The sequence below is a fragment of the Anabrus simplex genome, chromosome 5 (assembly GCF_040414725.1).
Source record: "Anabrus simplex isolate iqAnaSimp1 chromosome 5, ASM4041472v1, whole genome shotgun sequence".
Taxonomy (NCBI): domain Eukaryota; kingdom Metazoa; phylum Arthropoda; class Insecta; order Orthoptera; family Tettigoniidae; genus Anabrus; species Anabrus simplex.
The window spans coordinates 33,495,532-33,521,740 of NC_090269.1; the positions used below are offsets into that span (position 1 = coordinate 33,495,532).

Consider the following 26,209-nt stretch of genomic DNA (forward strand, 5'->3'; position numbering starts at 1 on the left):
AGCATCATTACAGTGAATGCTCAAAGATATGAAATTGAAAACATATCATACAAGACTGCTGCCTGCAGTTTGCTGACTAGTGGCTCGCCAAGTTTGAAGAGGACCCACAGTTGGAACAGAGTGTTGTATGGACTGATGAAGCCAAATTTCACCTGTCTGGTAGTATAAACAGACATAATTGAGTTTATTGGCATGAGTCAAATCTAAATGTGGTTGTTAAGTACGATGATAATGATCTGAGGAGGTGTTATGTACCAAGTTGTTATTGGACCTTTTTTCTTTGAAGATTGCGACAATTGTGAGAATTACCTGAAGCTCATTAGGGACACTGTTTACCCTTTACTCCAAAAGAGAGACCATTTTCATCAGCAACAGTGTCAGCAGGATGGAGCTTCCTCTCATTATGCCAGAATAGTATGGAATTGGTTGGACCAGGCATTCCCAGGATGCTGGATTGGACATCACGAGCCTATTGAATGCCTGGTCTCCTGATCTCATACCACCAGACTTTTCCTGTGGGGTATTTAAGGGATAGAATTTATTCCCACAACATCAACACCCTACAGTATCATAAGGATGTGATTACTGAGGAATTCTTGGACTTTCCTCATGAACTGTGTCCAAATTCATGTGAAAATGTCTTTGTGATTACAGGTCTGTATTGATGCTGATGGAGCGCAAGTTGCTCACATAATGGAAAACTGATATATAAGAGTGTTTGTGTTACAAAATAAACCAACTGTTTTCTTTTCATGCTGACTCTACTATAAGTCTAACAAGTAAGTATGGTCTACTACTTATGGACCACCCTGTAATTGTATTCTTAAGTGTTAAATAAACAATGATATTATAAAAGCAAACTTATTTTAAAATTTATTTGTAAAATAATTCTTACCAAGATTCTGGGATAAGTGTTGATATCCAATGAGCATGGTGGAAAGCTTTAATCAAAGAAAACATTAGTATAATATTAGTTGAAGATCTGTAAAACTTGGAGAAATTAAATGTATGCATAATTAACCAATAAAAAATTCAATCAATCAATCATGCTTCCAAGAAACTGCTTCCTGTCATTTGTTCAGATAGTAATGGAAGAGTAAGAAAGTGAAAATAGAAAACTACAATTAAAAGGATATTTCCTTTGCAAGAACAAAAGCACAGTGGGTGGACTTCTAAAAGGACATTCAGACCATGGCCATGGTTTTAAATTACGTTCCGGTTTCTAAAACAAGGTTTCGATCTCATATTTTTAGACATGGCTTGAAGCCATGGTCTCAGCCAGTGGTAGGTTTAAAACCTTGGCTCCATGGTCTAAAATGGAGGCATTGGTTTGTTTAGAATGGTAATAGAGAAGGTATATTCACAGAAACAGGATGGACTATGGAGTGTTGATAAGAGTACTCAGAGCTGAAACTCAAGTAAGGATGACAAAGTTGTTAGTGTTGAACTTAATGCTTAAAAAAATGAAATATTAAGTAATTTAATAGATAAACATTTACCAGATTTTGTTATAGGTGATGAATCATGGCTGAGAAGTGACATGGATGCAGAAATTTTTTCACGAAACTAGAATGTTTTTCGCAGAGACGGGATAAGAATGATAGAAAGGGGAGAATTCAAAAAGGTGAAAAATTAATTTGTAAGCTACAAAAAATTTACGGAAGAGAAACATGAAATTCTGGGTGTAAGGCTCATATTTAAAGATTATAGGTAACTTGATGTTTTTTGGGTGTAGAGACCTGGCAAGGGTGAGGCTGTCACTGATGCAGAATTATTTGATAAGATATTCAGCTATGAAGGGAATGACACAGAAATGAACATTTTCTTTTTTACAAGTTGCTTTATGTCTCACAGACACAGATAGGTCTTATGGCAATAATGGGACAGGAAAGGGCTAGGAGTGGGAAGGAAGTGGCTGTGGCCTTAGAGTACAGCCCCAGCATTTGCCTGGTGTGAAAATGAGAAACCACAGAAAAACCATCTTCAGGGCTGCCAACAGTGGGGTTTGAGCCCACTATCTCTCGAATACTGGAGACTGGCTGCACTTAAGCGACTGCAGCTATCGAGCTCGGTAAAGAAATAGTATTGTAGTTTTTGATCTCCATTAGCAAATGTTAAATGGGAGGCTAATTTGAATACCAGAAAGCATGACCAACAAATTGGTAATACGTTAATCTGGAAAGGGCAGCTGAATCAGAAAGTGATGGAACCAACCAGGAAAAATATTCTTGATGTGGTGCTGATAAAACCAGATTAGCACTATAGAGAAACTGAAGTAAGAGATGGAATAAGTGATCATGAAACAGTTTGTTGTAATTAAAAATAAATGTGATAAAACGGAAGGTTGTTACAGTAGGACTATTAGGCAATACCATATGGTTGAGAAGAGGGGCATGGGGCAGTTAAAAAAAGTTATGATGAGAGGAAAATGGTACATAAAAATATAAACAGCCAACAGGATGAGTTTAAAGCAATTGTTGAGGAGTGTGAAAGCAGGTATGTACAGTACATTTGAAGGTGGCAAGGAATGGCAAAGATCCACTATAACATGGAAATAAAGAGAAGGTACAGGATGGAAAGAAACAGAATTAGCAATGGTTGCAGGAGTAAGGAGAGACTGAAAGAACTTGCTAGGAAATTGAATACACTAGAAAATTTGGCTAAGAACATGATGGCAAACATAACTAGCACAGTCATATGAATTTTAGAGAAAAATGGAAGGATATGTATAGGTACTTTGTATAAAAATCTTAATTCTCAAACATAAATTTCAGTACTTTACTTCCTCAAGCTGGACATTATCTTTGTATCCAACTACTGTAATATACTGCTAACTGAATTTAGTGCCATATCAGAAACATTTTGATTGCTGTTTGCATAAAGTAGCTATATGAAATGATGCAGAGTTGCAATTGTAATCCCACTGTAAAAAAGAAGGGTGATAAGCATAAGAGACAATTACAGACCAATCAGCTTGACATGTATTACTTGTAAGATCAGCAAAAGCATTCTTTCTGGTTGCACTGGTTTGCAAAATTACTTTTCTTTAAAGTTGCTTTTACACTGCATCGGCACAGATAGCTCTTATGGCGATGATGGAACAGGAAAGGGCTAGGAGTGGGAAGGAAGCGGCCATGGCCAGCATTTGCCTGGTGTGAAAATGGGAAACCACAGAAAACCATCTTCAGGGCTGCCGACAGAGGGGTTCAGACTCACTACCTCCCGCATACTGGATACTGGCCTCACTTAAGCAAATGCGGCTATCGAGCTCAGTGCAAAATTACTAACTACTTTGCTAGAAAGGAGTTTAAGAAAGTTTATTCCAGTGAGGCTCAACTTGTAGGATTCCAGCGAGATATAGCAGATATTTCAGATTCAGGAGGTCAAATGGACTGTATTGCAACTGAACTATCCAAGGCATTTGATAGGGTACATTATAGGAGACTACTGATGAAAATGAGGGCTAATGGACTAGACAAAAGAGTGGCTAAATTTCCAGAAAACAGAACCCAGAGAATTAGAATAGGTGAGGAAGTATGTGATATGTAACAATTAAGAGGGGATCCTGCTAAGCAGTATGGTGGTTTAACGGCGCACTAACACATCAAAGGTTTTCGACGAGCAGGGCAGTATTACTGGACCTTGATGTTTTCTTGTTTATATAAACGACATGAGTAAAGAACTGGAATCAGAGACAAGGCTTTTTGCAGATGATGTTATTCTGTATAGAGTAATAAGTAAGTTACAGGACTACAAAAAGACCTCGATGTTGTGAGATAGACTACAGGCAATGGTATGATTATAAATGGGATGAAAAGTCAGGCTGTAAGTTTTACCAAGAGGAGAGGTCCTCTCAGTTTTAATTACTGTGTTGATGGTGGTGGTAATACCTCAGGGGATCACTGTAAGTACTTACGTGTTAATATAAGAAAATATATTTATTGGGATAATCACACTAAAGAGATCATAAATAAAGGTTACAGATCTTTTCATATGATTATGAAGTTATTTAGTGGTTGTAATAAAGATGTAAAGTGGAGAGTGTATGAGTCCCTGGTAAGACCCCAATTAGACAATGGTTCCAGTTTATAGGACCCACCCCAGGATTGCTTGATAAGTGAACTGGAAAAGATTCAAAGGAAAGGAGCACGATTTGTCCTGGGCAATTTCCGACAAAAGAGTAGTGTTAAGACAATGTTGGTAACTTTGGGCTGGGAAGACTACGGAGTAAGGAAATGAGTTGCTCGACTGAGCGGTACATTCTGAGTTGTCACTGGAGAGATGGCGTGGATTGACTTTAGTAGATGGATAAGCTTGAGTGGAGCTTTTAAAAGGTAGCAAAGATCATATTATGAAGATAAAACTGGAATTCAAGGGGACAAATTGGGGAAAATATCCATTTATGGGAAGAGGAATTAGGGAATGAAATAATTTATCAAGGGAAATGTTCAATGCATTTCCAAGTTCTTTAAGAAAAGGCTAAGTAAACAACTGATAGGGAATTTTTTTTTTTTTTACAGTTTGCTTTACGTCGCACTGACACAGATAGGTCTTATAGCAATGATGGAATAGGAAAGACATAGGAGTGGAAAGGAATCAGCCGTGGCCTTAATGAAGGTGTGAAAATGGGAAACCACGGAAAACCATCTTCAGAGCTGCCGACAGTGGGGCTCAAACTCACTATCTCCTGGGTGCAAGCTCACAGCTGTGCGCCCCTAACTGCACAGCCAACTTGCCCGGTGATAGAGAATCTGCCACCTGGACAACAGCACTAAACATAGATCAATGACTAGTGTTTGATTGATCTTGCTTTTCCACTGTACACAGAGATCACAGTTTAGAAATACATATTCCAAACAACTGGTCATCAAATATAAAATTAGAGAGTCCCCACTCAGATGGTTTTAACACATCTGCACGATGAAGGAAACTTGACTTCCAGGACATTGCTGTCATCCTTCTGCTTGTATGCATTGCTCCAAAGAAAATATGGATCAGCCAAGCAGAAGCAGGGACAAAGCAACTGAGGGTAACAATAGAACAACTGAAGAAAGCAGCTTAAGAACAGAATGAATTGGCAGAAGACCATCAAGAACGTGCTTGCCATGGCTGCAACAGTCCTGATCAAGTTAATAAAGGCAATTGTGTGCAACTTAACATTCATTTGTTGAATACCTTGGTGAGTTATAAAACTGTAAGCTTGACTAATCAAATTATGGCCTAGTGAAATAATTTATATCCTATGAATCAATAGATGTTACGTTCAGATATGTAGCTCAGCAGTTCAGCATTTGATTTACGAGGGCTGTAATAAAGTACTGGCAAGAGAGTCCAGACAATCGCAGGAGATCGGGCATGTGTAAATAGATACAGGAGCGGGAGTGGTCAGGTGGCGCTGTTGTCGATGTGTAGTGTGCATTTGATGGGCATTCTCTTGGGAGTGTTGTTGCTGTGACACTGATGCAAAGAGTGTCAATTTCACTGCTTGAAAGCATGTTTTCATAAAGTGATCAGCATTCGTGGATTAAAATTGATGCTGCCCATGGCAAAAATGCATCAGAATATTATCGAAGATTGCGTGAAGCCTGTGGCAAGAGTGCATTACTGTATAGAATGGTTGAATGATGTGTCAAGGCATTTCATGCAGGTCAGAATGAGACTACCAATTGGCACCGCACAGGTTAGCCGTCCATCTTCAAGATCAGATTGGCATTGTGAGTAATCTAGTTTTTGTAGACCATCACTGGACTGTTCGGGAATTATCCATGTCTTAACATTAGGAAAATTGCATCCTATTGGGTTCCATATCAACTCACCATGATAATTCATGTCGCAAACAATGTCAAGCTCTTATTGCAACGGTGGCATTGAGAGGCCTTGGAATACCCTCCATAACCACCAGACATGAGTCCTTGTGACTTTGACCTGTTTCTAAAGTTGAAGGAACCTCTCCGAGGCCACCGATTTCTTGACATGGCGTCTGTACTCTACGCAGTGGAGTGCTCCATCATCATCATCATCAACAGAGAATGCCTTGCCAAAGTTCGGCAAAAGGTAATACACTTTAAGGGTGACTACAATGAAAGAATGTAATGCAATTGTACTTGTTGGAACATTAAATATTGTGTTCTATCAATATTGTCACCATTTCTTTAAAACTCATAATAAGAGGTTTATTTTCTCAATCACTTCCTTTCTATCTGCCACTAAGCATCGAGACTTAGCAGAGTCTGATGAGTTCCCATGGACATTCAATATTTTATGTGTGATGAATGTGCAATGTACTGTAAAACAACAGTGATAGGAGTTGAAGAATACTCACCTACTTTTGCTAGCCCAGCCACCACAATAAATGCAGTAAATGTAAAGAAGAGTCCCAGCTCATCCCAGCGCCAGTTGGCCACATGTATACCATGATGTACTGGCTGTACTGAGAGCTTCTCAGTCTCATTGAAGCTAAGTGCTGGTCCGAGCAGGGACATTAGTACTACAAGTCCAGTACAGCCTGCCATATCTTCTTTCTAGCAGAACTGAAAACAAAATTCAATAAACTCTAAGTTGTCAGTGAAATTAAAATGAGGTAGAGAAATAATAATAATAATAATAATAATAATAATAATAATAATAATAATAATAATAATAATAATAATAATAATAATAATAATAATAATAATAATATGATTATAATAATTAGACAGCTGGCCAAGGTTATGAACAGTGGTGTAAAGTACTATATCTAGCTCCCGTGGCCTTGAAATATTGGTGAGCACACTGGCCAATCGGAATGCTAAATTTTCTTTAATAATTTAAAAATATACATCAAGAAATTTTTAACCCAGGAGTGGTTGCTATATGAGATTTTCTCTCACATTATTTTTTATAGTGATATTACTTCACAGTGATGAAAGGGAGGTGACTGTTCCCTCTTCTAGTTGAGTTTATAACTGTCGTGAGTAGAGCGATTCACATTTGAAGGGTAAGCACCCCCTCCCCTAGTCAGAACAAAGGTTCCTGTGTGTCCGTGCGTGCTACGTGAGAGTTTCTCTCATTGCGCAACCAATGACATTGGTGTTATGTTAAAGTGGAGTGGGAAACTTACTCCTGTTGTACGCGTTAGTATTTGTATTATGAGCACTTCTTGTTTTTGAAAATGTTATTGTGTTCAGAAACCTTGCTTTGTATATAAATATTACTAGATATAATGCATGTGTGAGATTTTATTTTTTACAATTTCAGGACGGAAGTTATTTTTATGTACATTGCGTATGTTATTTTAAGTAGTAATTTGTGTCTTTAATAAACAGCTAATCATTTCATTTTTATCTAAAGTTTGTCCAGCTCCATGGCTAAATGGTTAGCGTTCTGGCCTTTGGACACAGGGGTTCCAGGTTTGATTCCCGGGAGGGTCGGAAATTTTAACCTTAATTGGTTAATTTCGCTGGCGCGGGGGCTGGGTGTATGTGTCGTCTTCATCATCATTTCATCCTCATCACGACGCGCAGGTCGCCTATGGGAGTCAAATTGAAAGACCTGCATCTGGCGAGCCGAACTTTTCCTCTGACACTCCCGGCACTAAAAGCCATACGCCATTTCATTTCATTTATCTAAAATATATGGTATATTACACAAGGTAGAACTTGCGTTTCATTTCAGTAGTAAATTTCAGGCTTACGCCCCACAAAACTGAAAAATGTCATATTTATTTTAATGTGAGAGAAAGTCTCACACATGACCACTCACGTTACATTTCGGCTAGCGGCCACTCGCGGGTTAAGCTTTTAAGGAAGTCCGCAAATCTACAGGCCAAAAGTTTTCGTCAGAATACAGTACTTTACGATGACAATCGGTTCAGCCGTTCTCTCAAACTCACTGTAACAAAAATTGGTGAAGTGTTTTAAATATATATAAAGTATTAACCGAGTCAACACTGGAAAGTACAGCTTCATTTTTAACAAAATAATATATTCCTATTAAGAAATTGCTTTGGAGTGGCAAATAAGTTTATGTATTTGGGTTCATTCCAAAATATTCAGGAGACTGCACCAAAGAAATGTAGCTCAGATCATGTATGGGAAAACTATGACAAAGTCAAACTAATAAAGGGGAAAGACTCAATACAAGAAACATGAAACCAACACTGGTCAGAACATTGATCTTTGCCTCCATAATATACTTGCAAGATGTGTGCACTTGTTTGCTTCTTTCCATTACATGAGTTTAATGAGCAGTGAACATGACCTTTCTTTCTGTCAAGTGATCATATAGAGGAGGGAGAGGGGAGGAAGTCTGTAATAGCCAAGTAATAATGTCATTGGTTCCTCACCAAGACAGCTGCAGTCTGAACAATAGCCAATGCACATGATTTTAAAAAATAAAGTTATTACATAAATTTTCCTTTGGGGAAATAAAATGATCATAAATATGTCCTTCAATAAAATTTGTGATGCGATGCAGGGTGTGATGTGAAGTACTGATAGATGGCCATGACATACAGATCCATGGCCTGTGCATCTCTTTATACATATCCACAGCCTGTGCAGCTATCAAGGCACTGTTGCTAGATAACATCGAGTCACACATTTTGTTACAGGACACTATTTTGTTACACAAAGACATATTTGTGTCATGTTTCTGTGGTTTTCATTCCATATTAAACTTGAGCTTCCGTGGCAAAGATTACGATGTCTACAGACAGAAAAAATTACAAACTAACTTGCATGGTTGTTCAAGCAATATAAGGCTGGTTGGATCCTCAACAAATACCAATATGACAGAAGGAAATCCTTAAAATCCTACAGTAGTGCTATAATGAAGCAAAGTGAGGAGTGATTAAATCAGTCATTGCTTTCAACATAGAACCAGAAAGAGATTTTACACCTCCACCGACGCTAGCAGTAACTAACAGTATTCACAGGCACTGACCATGCCATGAATTCAATTTTTCAGCACCACCCATACCTCAGCATTTTTCCTATCATCATGGCCATAATAATATTAGTAAAGTTATTTATGGCAATAAACGAGGTTAAGGTTTAGTAAAAGCCACATTTTCTTGTAATCTGTGCTAATGAACAAACCTTGTGTCCACTTAGAAATAATTTATTTATATATTAGCTACCTCCCCCAGCTTTGCGCGTTAAATTTATAAATTTAAGGTGATAGGTTACTTTTAACCAAGGACTGGGTAAATTTTGAGCAATCCTAAAATTAAATCACTAAATGACCACTCCAATAACAAACTGCAATTTCAAAAATATCTCAAATCCATTTTTTCAGGAGGAACAAAAAACTTAATTTTATTAAAAATCGTTATTACAGCCAAAATTTTTAATCCCGTACAATAGTCATCCATTCGGTTTATATTCCCAGAAAGGGAGAATTTTGTAAGTTTTGTCTATGACCATCGGTGAGTGTACAGAGCAAGTGGACTTTAGATGTTTTTTAAATCAGTGCCCCCCTACACTGAAGTAACATGAGTTTTATTCCAGTTGAATATGTTTTATTGCAAGATTGTGCATTATTAAAAGATACAGGAATAAAAATTAAATACACAGCAAATACACAACAAATAGTTACAAAAATACCCACTGAACTATTTGCAAATTATTCCTCAAAGTATTCTGCAACAGCATCATAATCTCCATCCTCATCTTTGTTATATGGATTAACAGATCCAACAAGCGACTTAATGAACTTCACAGCATGTATCACCAAGTTTCTTTTTCTGAAGTGTGATTGCTATGTTGTAAGCCTTACATTCAGGGATTATCAGCTTCTTTTTAGGTTTTAAGATGCGGAAGTACTCTGGCATCATCCCACTCATTGTTTTGTCTACACAAACTTCATTCACATGGTGACTATCAAACTTCAAGAGTTTATACTTAGTAATGCAAAACCTCTGTCTTTTGTTATGCTAGATTTAAAATATGTCTTGAAACACTCTCTGAAATCAATCACTTCTTCTGTTTCTAAGCACTACACAGGAAATTTCCTCTTTATTATTTCCACTGTCTTTGTACTTCTCCAATGTCTCCACATCTCTTCAACTTTTCAATCATGGCGAAGTGCTGGTCGCAAGGCAAGAATAAATGTCCTCTGGCTGGAAACATCTGAGTAACCTTCAAAAATCTATGCTGATACACTTAAGTGAAAAAATATTGCATCATGCTCATACTGTGGTTCTGTCCAATACATCCATCTGAAAACAAAAACAGCTCATGAAGACAGTCCTTAATGTAGATGTGTAGACAAGAAAGGACTTCATTAACTCCCTGTTTTGCTTTTGTTTCCAGCCATGTAAACTTGACACTTACCGGTCCTCAAATCTTTAACTACAAAATTATGGAGCCACAATTACCTTTTGTACAAAATGTCACAAACTGGGAGGGAAGATGACTGAAGGGAATATTTTGCTGCAAGTCAAAACAGATTGCTTCTGCATTTTCATCAGTCTGAATGTATTCAGTTGCCTCTTTCACTGATGTTCTGAACTTCTTGGCTTTTGCTTTGTGAAGTTTTGAAGCATCTTGTAACTGATCACTCCATTTGTTTCAATACCTATTTTGATATGGTATTCTTCACAAAAATCACATACAACGGTTCTTGGTCTACCAAATGGATAGTTGAAATGTGCTTGATAATGGCGCAGGTAATATTTATACTTTACTGTACGGTTTACATGCTTGTTGTCACTGGATGCAGTCCACTTCATATGATAACATGCCGCAAAAAACCCAATTTGGTAAAAACACGGACTTGGAATGTTTTCCAAATCACAGTTTTAATTGCTGGCGAAGTCTTGTCCTAGCCCACAATACATTTTGTACTTAGTAGGCTGCACATAATTAAGGAGCAATATCTTTACATACAGATATCGGCGAAGCTAAACGATTAAAAACAACAGATGTCTATAGGCAAACATGCAATTTCAACCGAACTTGGTACACATATGTATTAATACTTTCTGGAGAGAAATATTGTGGTGGTGGAGGGTAAAACACCCCTGGCAACCCTATGGTTAAGGATTGGAAGAGAGCGACATGAAGAAATCATTCATAACAACCAATATTTGTGTCGAATCCATACTTTATGGGATGGCTAAGATGAAGTGACATTCCTGCAAACTTGGTTCAGATATGACTTACTATCTGGAGAAAAATACTGTGTGGGTAATACACCCATAGCACCCCTATGGTTGGGAATTGGGAGGGAGTAGCATGAAACAAATCATCAAAAACTATAAATATTAGTGTCAAATTCATAGTTTTCAGGGTTGCTGAAATGAATAGACACACTCTGGATGCCGCTTAAGTCTCCCTCGGCAATGGGGGTGAAAAGCAATGAAAATACTCTGGGGGGAGTGACACGAAACAAAAATCATCGAAAACGACCAATATTATTGTCGAATCCATAGTTTTCGGGTTCATTGAGAAACTGTGACATGCTGGACGATGTTTAAGTCCAAGTTCAGCCTCCATCGGTACGGGGGTCAGAATGGTTGTAAAAGAAAATGTCCGCAATGACCAAGATTAGTGCTGAATCCACAGTTCTCGGGTTCACTAGGCTAATTGGAGATAGTCCCAATGACAGTTGGAATTGTGCACGTAATGTACCTATAATGTGACATGTACTGTAAACACATACAATTGTTTTTAAAAAACTATTTTAATATATAGATTATCACTTATTTTTATTATTTGTTTGAAAGGCAATATGGGCTGCAACAAGGACAAACTTCCATGTGAAACAAAATAATCTAAAACTAAAACTGCCGGGCTGAGTGACTCAGACGGTTAAGGCGCTGGCCTTCTAACCCCAACTTGGCAGGTTCGATCCTGGCTCAGTCCGGTGGTATTTGAAGGTGCTCAAATACGACAGCCTCGTGTCGGTAGATTTACTGGCACGTAAAAAGAACTCCTGCGGGACTAAATTCCGGCACCTCGGCGTCTCCGAAGACCATAAAAGTAGTTAGTGGGTCGTAAAGCAAATAGCATTATTATTATTATTATTATTAAAACTAAAACTTTAAATGAAACACAAAACAATAACTCTAAAACTACCGTACTAAATAGTTCGTAAAATATCAATTGTCACAATAAAGAAATCTACAAAAGTTCACTTGACACATAACTAACAGGTGATATAAACCATAAAAGTAAACATTCAAAAAGGTACCTGTGCAACACATGGAGCAATTTTATATCATACATGTTATTTGACCTAGGCCCTATGTATAACGAATGCCGTGGAGCAGCATGGGCCTTCTAGTAAATATTTAATTTTTATGACAGCATTGTAGTCAAAGTAAGATTTCAACATATTAGGTTGGCCATTTTTGTTCTGTACTTAACATCTGCTTTGGTATGTATTGATCAGGTGAAAGTTTACTTTGAGTAGAATGCAGTCATGAAATTTAAGTATTCATTGAAAATAAGCCTTTTTTATACATTCAAACCCCATTAGTGCGTTCTTCATTAACACGTTTTCTCGCTTAACACGTCGTAAATCTGAACTCCCGATTTCTGTCGTGTTAAATTTATATAAAAATACCCCACTTATCTCGTCACAATTGCCGCGGAGTACTGTCACATATTTCCTACTCCTGGAAATGTTCTTTGTCATTCCTTGGGAACGGGACAGGATTTCCAACACAGAGCCTCGCCACAGGTCGGAAAACGTTGGGCAATAATGAGAAACGGCCTTGAATTCCTGAACTTCACAGGGTAAGCTGAACCTTCGGGGAGTAACCCGTTAGCGTCAAAATGTTCAATTTTCCCTTGCCCGTTAGCAGTGAGATTGCTGAATAACCCAGCGAGCCTGATTGTGCTTGTATTCCAATCAGAAGTTAGAAATGTATTCTTTATTGAGTGGTACAGTGAAGGCTAGCGAATATTTGTCGCGTGACAGCCTACCTAGGGATTATCTAGGAACATAATCGCGTGAAGTTGATAGCCGATTCTTCGGCCCATAATCGTTGGAGTCTGACATTTGAGCGGCGAAAGCAGTAACTACGAGGTGCGCTGTGGCCTGTGTTGCAATAATTACGGTAGGGTACCTCAACTGCGGTAGGCGTAACGAAATTCAATAAATTTTGACACGTTCTTAAGCTCGTGCTAATTATTTCAACTTAAGAAAGAAGATGTTATTGCCGATTAATATGACATGGTATAATAAATATCAAAATCATCAACTGCTGCCAATTACATCAACTAATGTACCGTACACCATTTATACCAGGTTATGTTAAAGCACAGAATAGAACACTACCCACATTGGTATTTGTATTAACTGTACACTTCAAGAATAAAACTAAGAAAGTAGTAAACTAGACACTGATTAACTAACAACAACAAAAATAATATTCGGAAAACAAACACGTAAAGCAAGAAAAAAAGAAAGAAACTAACACATCACCACAACGAACGATTCACAAAAGCGACTGAGAGCAAGCCAAGCCAAGTCGCAATAGCATCCATAGAATATTTCATCGTAGGGGGATCGTTGCCATGGAAACAGACCGCTTTCGAGCTAGACTCCAACTCCCTTTCAGTAGGTATAATAATGGCGCATGACCTACGGAAAGATCTGGTGCAGTTTTTTCTTTCTTTCTTTCTTTCTTTCTTTCTTTCTTTCTTTCTAGTTGACGGTCTATATGCGACATGCGTTTCTGTTAGAATGGGATCCTACTTAGGATGATTTCTGATGATGAAGTCGGCACACATACCCGCCCCCGAGCTAGACGAATTAACCATTTAAGGCTAAAATCTCCAACCCAGCTAGAAATCGAACTCGGGACCCCTGGACCAAAGGCCAAAACGCCAAACATTTAGCCATAGAGCCGGACGATAGCCTAGTTATGGATACGAAAAAAAGTCGTCTAATTGCTTACGAATGGAGATCAGTAGCGGCGATTAAGAGGGACAGTCGCCCCCTCACTTCGTGAAGAAAAAATTACATTTTTATTCGATTTTATCCTCCTGAAACTAGGAATTACAAAAAAATGTGCTAACCTTGTTGTCTTTTAACCTAATTCTTTCCTTTAATTGTTTTAATTATTAAGACAAATACTTAGCGGAAATACGCACAAGATGTTCGTCGCGGCTAACCGAATTGTACAGCATCACAGCAAGTAGTAGAGACCCGCGGAACAATGTCAAATACAGTAGAGACAATACACGACACTTACGGATTTCGCCTTGATAAAATGGGAGACAATTCGACGGTGGCGCTCCTAGTGACTTGACCTGAACAAATCGCGCTAAATTCAAATATCAATGGAAATGTATAAATAAATTACGTCTAGAAAGAAAGTGGTATTGAGATATTAACTTCGAAGTTGCTAAAGCAATTCTGGATAAATGAAGAATTATTTAAAAGGTTATTATTCAAAGACTGAAATTAGACATATAAACAAGGTATGAAATGGACTGCTGTGAAATGGCTTGATCTTTCATTTATGCATTACTTTTTTAGCTTTAGCATACCTGCCTGAAATCTTACGGTTGGATTTGTCTTTTTTCCTCATTTAAAAACATTGTATCATCACATTAAGACATTTGTCAATAAAAATATTGTCACATTCCTTACACATATGATGCAATGAATTAACATTTAATAGCTAGACAATTTTCCTCTTAACATGAAGCCTACTAACAGAAAGAAAATCTATAAAATCCCGGCTTTAATCTGAGAAGAAAGATAAAAGAAAGAAAAGTTTGAAAATGTCGTTGATAGTGATGCTTTGAGGAATATTTATGTACAATTAGAGTAAAAATGTAACATACCCTTGGCTGTATAGTCGAGGATTTTTAAAGTCGCTGGCCTGGAAATGATCTGAACAGATCTTATAATTCTTATACGAGCGTAACGTCCCTTCTTTCTTATACACTTTATCCAAATCGCTTCTGTGACATTTCAAAACCCACAGATCACACCTACAACAACACATCGGTATTGAAGGTTAACTGCTGCACTATACAATAAAATATTCGTATTATATTTTAAGCCCGTTAAAACATGGGTCGAGCAGGTCAGAAGATTATGAAGTACTATAAAAATCTGTCACTGGAAGAATATATATGTAAACACAATATTACATGTTCTTGTCACAAGGGAACGTGAAGAACGACCGCGCATTTTTCTCTACTTCGTAATTACTGCAGCCAAACACAGCACATACCTTTCCCCTCATGTTGAGAGGAGATAATTATCAAGGAATGACACACGCTACTATTTAATTATGTCAACTCACTGAAAACGCATAAATAACACCAAAAACTTCACACAAAAATACACGTGCTCTTATGACAGAATCAGTACCCTTCAGGTCTATCCGCTAGAGTGAGCTCCAATAGCTGTCCCTCGATATCTCGCTCAGTGTCGCGTATTGTCTCTACTGTATTTGACAATGTGTAACATTTTCTGCGACGAAGGGTAGCAGGGGTATATTTTTTGCCAAGGTCACCCGCTTGAAGCGTGCATTCGTCAGTCTCACTCCGTCAATGTGTCTATTCAAGTTCTGTCTAGTGTATTACTTTGTTACTGTGTAGTCAAATACTAAATGACATTTAAATGATATAATCACGCCGTACTTCTATTTAATTACATGTTTATTTGGTAAATGAAATGAAATGCCGTATGGCTTTAGTGCCGGCAGGTGTCCGAGGACTTCGGCTCGCCAGGTGCAGGTCTTTGGATTTGACTCCCGTAGGCGACCTGCGCGTCGTGATGAGGATGAAAATAATGATGATAATGTCAGGAGAATTAACAAATTAGGTCAAAATTCGCGGCCCTGCCGGAAATCGAACCCGGGACCCCTGTGACCAAAGGCCAGCATGCTAACCATTACTTAACAGCTTAATCCCCCAGACCCGAGTACTTTTTGTTGTCTATACATTTTTGTGCCCCCCCCCCCCCCCGCCCAACTTCTTATTCACAATTGCTGCTACTGATGAAGACAAAATTAAAAACCTCAAATCAATTGATTGCAACTGGCAGCAGGCAACGGGACCTGTCCAACTCTATTGTGACTGGAAGTAGGAAAAAAGACCTGCCTTTGTAATGAAAACTAAAGTGACTGTGACTGACAATAAGTAAGGGAACCTGCCACTGTCGACTGTCACTGGCAAAAGGAAATAGGGCCTGCCATTCTAATGTAAACTCCCCAGCCCAGACTTTACATGAGAAATTACAAATGGTGACCTCCCCTTGGTGTCTCTCAGGTAACGCTAAGAGCAATCTAATAAAATCACATCCACAATGTGTATAGTATTTTACCTAGAATTCCATAGCGAAGCACATGTACAATAGTTAGTGTTTAAATATTTGTTGTCTGGTGTTTTTCACACCTTCCAATACACTGTTGTTATAAGACCCAGTGAATAAAAGTTTTCATATTTGTTCTCTTGTGTTTCTCACACCTTTTAATACACTTTTCTGTAGAAACGGTGGATATAGCTTTCAGTGCATTGCCACTGCCGGTGGTTCCAAGTAGCCTACGCACTAGCCATGTGTCTTGGTTGGTGTGCTATTTACCAACTGATGAGCCCAACTTTGCACACTGGGGTGAAACGCTGGCAACCAGGAATGAGTTAGCTGGAAAATTTATAATGTTCAATAACAGACCATTTATATTGGTATTATAAATTTACTCGTTCGAGACAAATATTTCAGGTTCCCTATGGGAATCAACATCTATATCTGCTCATGGCCAGGCAGGCATCAATTTTTGGTAATGAGCCAAAGTCTCTCATAGTGCATTGGTACAGCCAGTGGCACCAAGTAGCCCACGCAGTGGTCTCCACGTTATGCACTAGCTGTGCGTCTTGGTGGGTGTGCTAATTAACAACTAATGAGCCCAACTTAGCACAATGGGGCGAAATACTGGCAACCAGAAATGAGTTAGCTGGAAAATTTATCATGTCCAATAATGGACCATTTATATTGGTATTATTAAAATGCAGTCATGTCGAAAAAAGTACATTTCAAGTGTTTCCATCCCTGTTGGATAATGTTATTTGGGTATATTTCTTTATTTGTTTTATGTCACACTGACACATATAGGTCTTATGGCGTCAATAGGATACGAAAGGGCTATGAGTGGGTAGAAAGCAGACATGGCCTTAAGGTACAGTCCCAGCATTTGCTTGGTGTGAAAATGGGAAACCATGGAAAACCATCTTCAGGGCTGCCGACAGTGGGGTTTGAACCCACTATCTCCTGAATGCAAGTTCACAGCTGCATGCCCCTAAAAGCCAGGCCACCTCGCTCAGTATTTGTGTATTCAATAGCACGTTTTCTCACTTAACATTTTCTCTTTCCTTGTCCACTGCAGAAACAACAGGGTTTTAGTGTATTATATGTTTTATTTATTTGTTAGTGCATTTCAAAAATTGTTAGGGCAAATAATAATCGTCAGTTAGAAAGAATAGTAGTAGTAATTATCAGGGCCTGGATTTTGATGTTCTAATAAATGCCAGAATATGACCTAAAAATTCTCAATAAAAAAAAGACTTAAAATGAGCAAGAAAATGACTCAAAGATATGAAGGACAATATCATCCATGAAACTACAATGTGTTGAAACCCTCAATTTAAGGAAAATTAATATTTTGCCACTTTTAGGAAATATATTTAGGAAATATTTCTATTTTATTTTCATGGAAAAGTAAATGTTGTATCCCTGGTAATAATTTTTACTTTTGGCTTTATGTCATACAGACACAGATAGGTCCTATAGCAACAATGGGACAGGAAAGGGCTAGGAGTGGGAAGGAAGCGGCTGTGGCCTTGAGGTACAGCCTCAGAATTTGCCTGGCGTGAAAATGGGAAACCACGGGAAACCACCTCCAGGGCTGCCGACAGTGGGGTTCGAATCCACTATCTCCCGAATGCAAGCTCACAGCTGCGCGCCCTTAAACACATGGCCAACTTGCTCGGTTGGTGATGTTTTCATTCAGTGACAAGATGTTATAACCCAATTGATGGTTACAACATATTGCCTTTACTTAGGCAATATATATTTACCAAAAATTAATGAATATATGCATTGTCTACATTACTTTTATCTTGTTCTGGATTTTGTTTTAAAGGAGCCACATTTTCCAGTGTCAACTTAATATAACTAAGGTTTTTCAGTCTGTCAAAAACATTCTTCGTTCAATAGTCTTCGTTCAATAGTGCATAGTGCAGGTATGTTATAGTGTTATTATTAGTGTTTTCAACAGACTGATAAACCTTTAAGTTATGTTGTTCTGGAGTGAGTAAAATTAACAAATGTCATCAAATAATAACAGCAATAACAGAAAAGGGCCACACAGCAAATCCCGAGAAAATAATACTTCAGACCTTTTATACAATCCAGCTTTTACAAGCAAAATAACTCATTATTAGGGCATTGTACAGTCCACTGATATTCTGGATACTTGTTTGTTGCGATCTAGGTACATATTGCTAAATGGTAAATCTCTTATCCACTGCCCCTTTCACTTGGCATATTTCTCAGAAAGGTAGATACCATCTGCCAGTAGCATATGCTGGGATCAAGAGTGGGCTACCACTACACTCAGGTTACCCCTTTTCGATAGCTGGTTTAGTGAATGTCAAGCCTTTAAACGTTTTGAGCTGCAGCCAATTGCCAATGGAGTAGCCCACTGTGTTGTCAAGGCTATTTCACAAGCTACTGCCCTGGCCTCTGCTACCGTCAATAATCAACACCTGATCAGTGGAGATGGTAGCCTAAGGTTTAGGAAGTTGAAGTCTGGCTTTGTGGCTAAATTGATACAATGCTTGTCTTTGGTCCGATGACCCCGGTTCAATTTTCAAAATCAACCCCCTTTTACTCTTACTTCACCTGGCTTGGGGACTGAGTGTTTATAGCATCTTCACAATTCATTTCACCCTCATTAGGTCACCACCAAGCCTATAGAGATGCCATGCACCATTATTATTATTATTATTATTATTATTATTATTATTATTAAATACCAATTTTGAATTTTACAGTATTATCAGCAGTCATACCCATTGTTCACTGGTTTATTACCTTCCTTGAGAGATTAGCAGTGGTGTCTGACCCATGATCACGGGTTCTATTCCAACCAACAAAAGAGAACACTAAACATGAAAGGTAGCATTTTATTTTAGCAGAATTACCTATAAAAATAAAACTATATTACTCCTATAACAGCAGCCCTGCAGTGTCTTCCTGCAATGATGCAGAAGTAAACGGATGTAAAATATAAGTACTCTTATCTGTAAGGCTGAAGTGTGAGGTGAGGAACTATACATGATGAGTAATGCATGGTTGTTCATTAGCACACCTATCCCTACCGGTCCCCATACCTATCAGACATTCAGCAACAAGCTGTGTGGGGTGAGGCGAGGGGAGAGGGACAAAGCACTTGGGCTGCAAGATCAGTCTCCGATGCCTTGCTCTCAGAAATACATGCAACGTTTTTTCTCATTGCTTTCAAGTTTTGTAAATGGAACAATATGTCAGATGCTTACATTATAATGTGCTCTAGATTTCCAACATTCTCATTTGAGGTTTGGGCTTCACCAATAGCCTCGATAGCCCTCAGTATATGCAGAAAAAGATATCCTCATCAAACTGTGAAGTATCTTTCAATGGACAGCTTTATATCTTTTGCATTCTAATACTTGAAGTGAATCATACACAAATAAATAAAACTTGTACTGTATAAAATAAAACTAACAAGCACATATAGGTATGTTTGTACTCAGGCACTTCAACAACCTGACTGAAATGTGAATTTGCACCTACTACAGCAATAGTACCTCCCACTCTCATTGCAAGCCCATCCAGGCTAGAAGCTATGTTTCATCATACACTAGGGATGTGAATTTCCAACGAGCCGGTCTACAGATTAGATTTGTAGAAGAGTACTTAATTTCACAGTTTTTGAAATGAGTACTGAATCTTTTGATGTTTGAGTATTCTTGTTAATTGAAAGTGTGTATGGTTATTTAAATATGTTGATTACCTAACATAAATGCAAAAATATGACTAAATAATAATGAAATACAAAGAAAAATTACTTTTAAAAAGATACATGTAACTTTCTCCACTACATGGAAAAGCATAGAATGATGGATATGTTTTTGGGCTTAGAAGACAAGAGAGCAAGTACAGATTCGTTGGTTGCTTCTCTCTTAGCAGCCTCTTACAACATACTCCATCCACATGGTAAGGTAAGGGTGTATTCTGCCTGAAGGCAGGTCTGAATCTCGGCAGAGGTGTGCCTGAGCTGGAGTTTACATACAGTAGTGTGGCCAGTTCCTTTCCACTCCTCCATTCCCTTACCCCCCACCAACAGCGCATGCCAACCCATCCAACCACATGCAATGTTGCTTAACTTCAGATATCTCACGGGATCCGGTGTTTCAACACAGCTACGGCTGTTGGCTCCATCCACATGGGAGACAAAGAAATATGTAGTATCATGATCAACGTGCAACAATAAGGCAATTAATCCAGCACACAACACTTCTATATCATGTCACAAGATAGCCCCATCTATCAAGATCTGCATACTTATATCTTACACTTTTATTATAGACTGTTATGCCATTCAACGTTCAGTCTGTAAGCCCCTGTGAATTTACTAATTGCTGCCACAATCCTCCATTTCTAACTAGTTCTGTGGACTCATTTAGTTCTATATATCTATATCATTAGAGACTGATTCTAACCACCATTGTCTTTGTCTCCCCTTTACCCTCCAAAACAAAGTACATTATTTTTCTAGGTAACCTATCCTCCTCCATTTGCCTCACATGACCCCACCACCAAAGCCAGTATATCTGTACAGCTTCATTCATAGAGTTCACTCCTAACTTAGCCTTTATTTCCTCATTCCAAGTACCCTCCTGCCATTGTTTCTACCTGTTTGTACCAGCAATCCTTCTCACTACTTTCATGCCTGTTACTTCTAACTTGCAAATACGATATCCTGATCCCCCCAGCTTTCATTCCCATAAAGCAAAGTTGATCTGAAAACAGACCGATGTGAAGATAGTTTCATCCAGAAGCTGACTGTACTGTTGATCGCAACAGCAAAGTCACTGCATTACCTTTACTGCACCTTGACTCAATCTCACTTACTATATTATCATCCTGGAAGAACACACAGCCTAAATACTTGAAATTATCTATCTGTTCCAGTTTTGTATCACCAATCTGACATTCAATTCTGTTGAATTTCTTACCTACTGACATCAATTTAGTCTTCGAAAGGCTAATTTTCATACCATACTCATTGCACCTATTTTCAAGTTGCAAGATATTAGACTGCAGGCTTTCGGCACAATCTGCCATTAAGACCAAGTCATCAGCATAGGCCAGACTGCTTAACTATATTTCCACCTAACTGAATCCCTCCCTGTTACTTTATACCTTTTAGCAGATGATCCATGTAAACTATAAACAAAGGTGAAAGATTACAGCCTTGTCTAACCCCTTTAAGTACCTTAAACCAAGAACTCATTCTACTATCAATTCACACTGCAGCCCAATTGACAACATAAATGCCTTTGATTGATTTTAATAATTTACCCTTATACCCATAACTCGCCAGTACAGCAAACATCCTTCCCCTCAGTACTCTGTCGTATGCCTTCTACAGATCTATAAAACATAAACATAACTGTCTATTACTCTCGTAGCACTTTCGAGTTACCTGATGCATTCTGAAAATTTAATCCTGACAGCCCCTCTGAAGTCTAAAACCATACTGGTTTAAATCCAGCTTCCTCTCAACCACAGATCGCACCCTCCTTTCCAGGATGCCAGTGAAACCTTGCCTGGTATACCGATGTTGACAACATAAAGAATATTTTAAAATGCACTTAAAATGTTAAGAAAAGGACTATTAAATGACCTAAAAGTCAAGGAAATGCATTATAAAATGTATAAAATAATGTTTAAAAATTATTCAGAAAATAATAGGTTACAAAATACATAATATAGGTCTTTCATTAGGAGGCTGCTCGACGACAAAGAATCCACAATACAATGAATAATGATTGAAAAATAAATTGTTTGAAAAGATCTCAAAATAATAAATGGTTTGTGAAATTAAGATCTATAAAAACATTTAAAAAATGATGAGACAACTTGAGAAATTAATTTCTGCAAAATTTAAGATATAAATATAATTTGGAAAAAGGACTCGAAAGAACAAGAATACGACTACTTCATTATATGTTCTTTTAATTCACCTTAGTCTGAGTTGCACTGGACTACAAATGTCATTTTCAAGTTCTGGAAATTGAAGGATTTGGATTACCTGCCAAGAAATTTTTATACCTCGAAAAGCTGTGTCCTACATCAGCTTTTGTATAACTACTAGTTAAGGCTTTCAGATGTAATTTCATAAATAATATGGGAATAGGAAAAAAGGGAGAAAATGACCTAGAGAGACAAAATTCTCCACAATATGACCAAACAATTCTCCAAAATCAAAGAAGATGCATTTAAAATGTAAAATCCCAAAAACTGTGAATAATGCAAAATAAAAAGGATATATTTGTAATCAAGGTGCCATGAGTGGTGTCTTTAAAAGTAGGAAAGATCACTATATGAAGATAAAGCTAGAATTCAAGAGGAAAAATTGGGGCAAGTATTAATTTATAGGAAGGGGAATTAGGGATTGGAATAGCTTACCAAGGAAGATGTTCAATAAATTTCCAATTTCTTTGAAATAATTTAAGAAAAGGCTAGGAAAACAACAGATAGGGAATCTGCCACCTGGGCAACTGCCCTAAATGCAGATCAGTAGTGACTGATTGATGAACAGAGTTTGTATAAGAGTATTGCACCTGACCACTCAATAAAAAAATGACATGTCATCAACATACGGGCCCTACCGGTGCCGATTAATGAGTTACCATAATAGTTGTTGCAATCCTTCCTGTTCCCTTGCTTATAGATAGGTGTAATTACTGCTTTTGTCCAATCAGACTAACACTCCATGCTAATCTTATTATTCTGTGAAGGCATTTTACCCCTGCCTTCCCACAATACTTCTCCATTTCAGGTCTAATTTCATGTATTCCTGCTTATTTATGATAATGGATTTACCATCCTTTCCACTTTCTCAAGCTACCTGTACTCTCATCTCTCTGAGTCATTGTCCAGGTTTCTGCTGCATATGTCATTATGGGTAAGTAATATCCCTTGTACAATACTTTTTTAGCATTCATTGGTATATCTTTATTCCATATTAATCTTCGTATCTGGTGTTAAAAGGCACTCCCTAGTAATAGTGATGATTGGCAGTTAGAAGTGAGGGGGCGCAATATTTACAGACAAGAAAAAGTACCCAGGTTTGTTAATAATTAAAGAAAATAAAGGCATGAATTAGCTTTTCTTATAATTTTCTTATAATTCCTAGTTTTGGGTGGCTAAAATAGAATAAAAATGTAATGTTTTCTCCACAAAGTGGGGGGGGGGGACAAGTGCCCCCCCTTACCTCCCCTAATTTCTGCCACTGTTACCCAGTTGTGTCCTCCTACTAGTTTCCCATTTTCTATCAGTTCAGTTCAGTTCTATCAGTACCAGATGAATGGAGAGTTGCTATAGTACTCCCTGTGTATAAAGGAAAGGGTGATAGACATAAAGCTGAAAATTACAGGCCAGTAAGTTTGACATGCATTGTATGTAAGCTTTGGGAAGGCATTCTTTCTGATTATATTAGACATGTTTGTGAAATTAATAACTGGTTCGATAGAAGACAATTCGGTTTTAGGAAAGGTTATTCCACTGAAGCTCAACTTGTAGGATTCCAACAAGATATAGCAGATATCTTGGATTCTGGAGGTCAAATGGACTGTATCGCGATTGACATGTCTAAAGCATTTGATAGGGTGGATCATGGGAGACTACTGGCAAAAATGAGTGCAATTGGACTAGACAAAAGAGTGACTGAATGGGTTGCTATATTTCTAGAAAATAGATCTCAGAGAGTTAGAGTAGGTGAAGCTTTGTCTGACCCTGTAATAGTTGAGAGGGGAGTTCCTCAGGGCAGTGTTATCGGACCTTTATGTTTTTTTATATATATAAATGATATGAGTAAAGGAGTGGAATCGGAGGTAAGGCTTTTTGCGGATGATGTTATTCTCTATAGAGGGATAAATAAGTTACAAGATTGTGAGCAACTGCAACGTGACCTCGAAAATGTTGTGAGATGGACAGCAGGCAATGGTATGTTGATAAACGGGGCTAAAAGTCAGGTTGTGAGTTTCACAAATAGGAAAAGTCCTCTCAGTTTTAATTACTGCGTTGATGGGTTGAAAGTTCCTTTTGGGGATCATTGTAAGCATCTAGGTGTTAATATAAGGAAAGATCTTCACTGGGGTAATCACATAAATGGGATTGTAAATAAAGGGTACTGATCTCTACACATGGTTATGAGGGTGTTTAGGGGTTGTAGTAAGGATGTAAAGGAGAGTGCATATAAGTCTCTGGTAAGACCCCAACTAGAGTATGGTTCCAGTGTATGGGACCCTCACCAGGATTACCTGATTCAAGAACTGGAAAAAATCCAAAGAAAAGCAGCTCGATTTGTTCTGGGTGATTTCCGACAAAAGAGCAGCGTTACAAAAATGTTGCAATGTTTGGGTTGGGAAGAATTGAGAGAAAGAAGAAGAGCTGCTCGACTAAGTGGTATGTATGTCTCAAGTATTATTACAATATTATAAGTAATAATACTTGAGACATACGTCAACTTCAATACGGAACCAAAATGAGAATAGTTACTTGTAATAAGTGGTATGTTCCGAGCTGTCAGCGGAGATATGGCGTGGAATGACATTAGTAGACGAATAGGTTTGAATGGCGTTTATAAAAGTAGGAAAGATCACGATATGAAGATAAAGTTGGAATTCAAGAGGACAAACTGGGGCAAATATTCATTTATAGGAAGGGGAGTTAGGGATTGGAATAACTTACCAAGGGAGATGTTCAATAAATTTCCAATGTCTTTGAAATCATTTCAGAAAAGGCTAGGAAAGCAACAGATAGGGAATCTGCCACCTGGGCGTCTGCCCTAAATGCAGATCAGTATTGATTGATTGTTCCCAAGTATTTGAAGTGTTCTACCATTTCCAATTCTTTGCCTCCAATTTTGATAGTTCCTTTTCCTTTTATTTACTTCATGTAGCATTGTCTCACCCTTCTCAACAGTGATCCTTAACCCCCATTGTTCAATCCTTCTATTCAGAACATTCAGCTGTCGTTGTACCTCCTCGTCTTCTCCCCAGATCACAACATCATCCACAAACATCATTACATTCATTCCTTCCCCTCTGTAATCTCCCCTTGCTGCCTTTACAATGCCATCCATCACCATTATGATTGGTAAATATGACAGCACACTCCCTTGTTTTAGGCCATTGTCAGTTCCAAACCATTCTGATCTACCTACTGTTGTCTTCACACAACTGCAACAGTGTTATCATATTACTTTTATCAATGTTATTAGTTCCCTACCAATGCCTTTGTGTGTCAGACTTTCCTGAACTTTTGTTCTTGAGATGCTGTCATATGACTTTTCTAAGTCTTTTCAACATGTGACTCATTTTATTGTGGATATTTCATATTTAACTCAGCAAATTTTTTTTTTCCTGCTATCTGTCCTACATACACAGATACAGACAAGTCCTATGATGACAGTGGGAAGGAAGTGACCGTGGCCTTAATTAAAGCACATCTCCAACAATGGGGTTAAAATTCACTATCGGTATCTCCCGAATTATAACAGTAACAGTAATAACAAATGATTCGTTAATTAAAATTAATAACATTCTCTAAAATAAGAAAAAAAACCCAGGAACTCTCTAAGCAAGCATCAAAATAAGTTGCTCACCGTTGACGACAGAAAAACTATTTTCTTCATACTTGTTATCATTTGTGAGTTTATTACAGTTTGTTAATGGCTATAGTATTGTTGTGTATAGGTTGGCCTCGATCATTATAATTCACACTTCTACACAGTAGAATATAATACTGGTAAAATTTGTTTATAAAAGCAAGAAAGCAAGCTTGTAGGTTTATGTGACTGTTAATACCATGAATGTAGCCAAGGGACCTCCAGTTTTACAATGAATCCAAACCACTGGGATGTGATATTTAATTTCAAAAATTTCACAAACATTGGCTGAGATTTGAATCTCAGCCACCCTGGCAAGAA

General features: G+C 37.9%; 1 protein-coding gene across 1 annotated transcript in view; it reads right to left on the minus strand.

Moving 5' to 3' along the window:
* The window catches only part of LOC136873702 (probable Na(+)/H(+) antiporter nhx-9), a 120,594-nt gene that overhangs the window by 86,919 nt on the left and 7,466 nt on the right, over window positions 1–26,209 (minus strand). Inside the window, exons 2-3 of the mRNA XM_067146832.2 lie at window positions 6,323–6,530; window positions 896–941 (exon numbers count right to left, since the gene is read on the minus strand). Of these exons, the coding sequence (XP_067002933.2) occupies window positions 896–941; window positions 6,323–6,512 (236 nt within the window). The 5' untranslated portion in view covers window positions 6,513–6,530. The remainder of the gene's footprint in view (window positions 1–895; window positions 942–6,322; window positions 6,531–26,209) is intronic.